We start from the raw sequence: 1,135 nt of genomic DNA, 5'->3' as shown, positions 1-1,135 counted from the left end.
TTTCAGAGCCATTCAACAGGGTTCAGAGAATGCTTGGTGCTTATTGCTTCATTAAAGCCAATAGAACAGGGGTTGCCAGCAACATCGAAATGGATGTTGTTGGCAAGGCCATTGAGGAGGCCGAAAAAAACCACTCACTTTCTCTGTCAATTTGCGTCAAAGAACATAAGACGTCTGACACCTACGGCGCAGCAACATTCAAGACGGCGCAAGCCCACTTTGACCTGTGGGTAAGATGGTATAAGGTAAGTGCTTGTCCTTCACATAAGGTTTTCTCATCGGTTTTAAAATGTAAAAAAAAAAACACATGGAGTTTACCTTCTGTCTTTTTTATATTTAATGATATTGTTTTCTATGGCAGCTCCGACAACGAATGGAAACAAACAGCAAGGACAAGCCCACCACATTTTTGGTTACTGTAACTGGCAACAAATACACTTCATTTGATAAGGACATAAATGATATTTTCCCATCAGAAATGTAGCTGCCTCACAAAAATTTCATCTAGAGGAGGAACAGCAAAAAATGTTGTCCTTGGCAATGGCTTACACAAGCACAACAGCAGATCAAAAATACGTGATGCATCAGTCGAAAAACATCATCGACAAGAAAGCTCAGGTCGTAGACCTTGTCTTATTTAACAGAAGAGTTGAGGAAGTGATATGCCCTCGGCTCGCTGAGCTAATTCCGACCGAAGGACTAAGCCTCTTTCCTTCAATAGAAAACTTAAGCTTGCGCTAACGTGGGAGCAGATGATATAGCTTTAGTTTTCAGTAAGTGTGCTTTAAATTAGGTTGCAATGTCATATGAAGGCCTTGCCCAGAGTGGTAGAGCGTAGCAAAACACAGTGGTCAGGGGAGCCATAACAAAGCCAAAAGCGGTCCGCTAAAATGGAACAAAACTTGATTCAATACACGGAAAAAAGTACTTTTGTTGTGGCAGCGAAACATTAGCTATGTCAACGAATATTTTCGCTGGCAGCGGCTTAGCGAACATTATAGCGTGGGCTAGCTAACTCAATATTTTTGGCTGAGCGATTAGCGAAGCCTATTACTCCATCTGGTCGGAAAAAACTTTGTCTGTCTGTCTGTGTGTCTGTGTGTCTGTGTGTCTGTGTGTCTGTGTATCTGTGTGT

General features: G+C 42.0%; 1 protein-coding gene across 1 annotated transcript; it reads left to right on the top strand.

The window, feature by feature from the left end:
- The first annotated feature begins 6 nt into the window (after nt 1-6).
- On the top strand, nt 7-484 carry LOC127751583 (uncharacterized). Its single transcript, XM_052275329.1, has 2 exons — nt 7-245; nt 362-484. Exons 1-2 carry the CDS (start codon nt 30-32, stop codon nt 482-484), a joined length of 339 nt encoding a protein of 112 aa, XP_052131289.1. The 5' UTR covers nt 7-29.
- The last annotated feature ends 651 nt before the right edge of the window (nt 485-1,135 follow it).

Source organism: Frankliniella occidentalis, unplaced genomic scaffold (assembly GCF_000697945.3).
Source record: "Frankliniella occidentalis isolate FOCC.00 unplaced genomic scaffold, Focc_3.1 Scaffold578, whole genome shotgun sequence".
NCBI lineage: Eukaryota > Metazoa > Arthropoda > Insecta > Thysanoptera > Thripidae > Frankliniella > Frankliniella occidentalis.
This window is presented reverse-complemented; position numbering and strand designations above follow the sequence as displayed.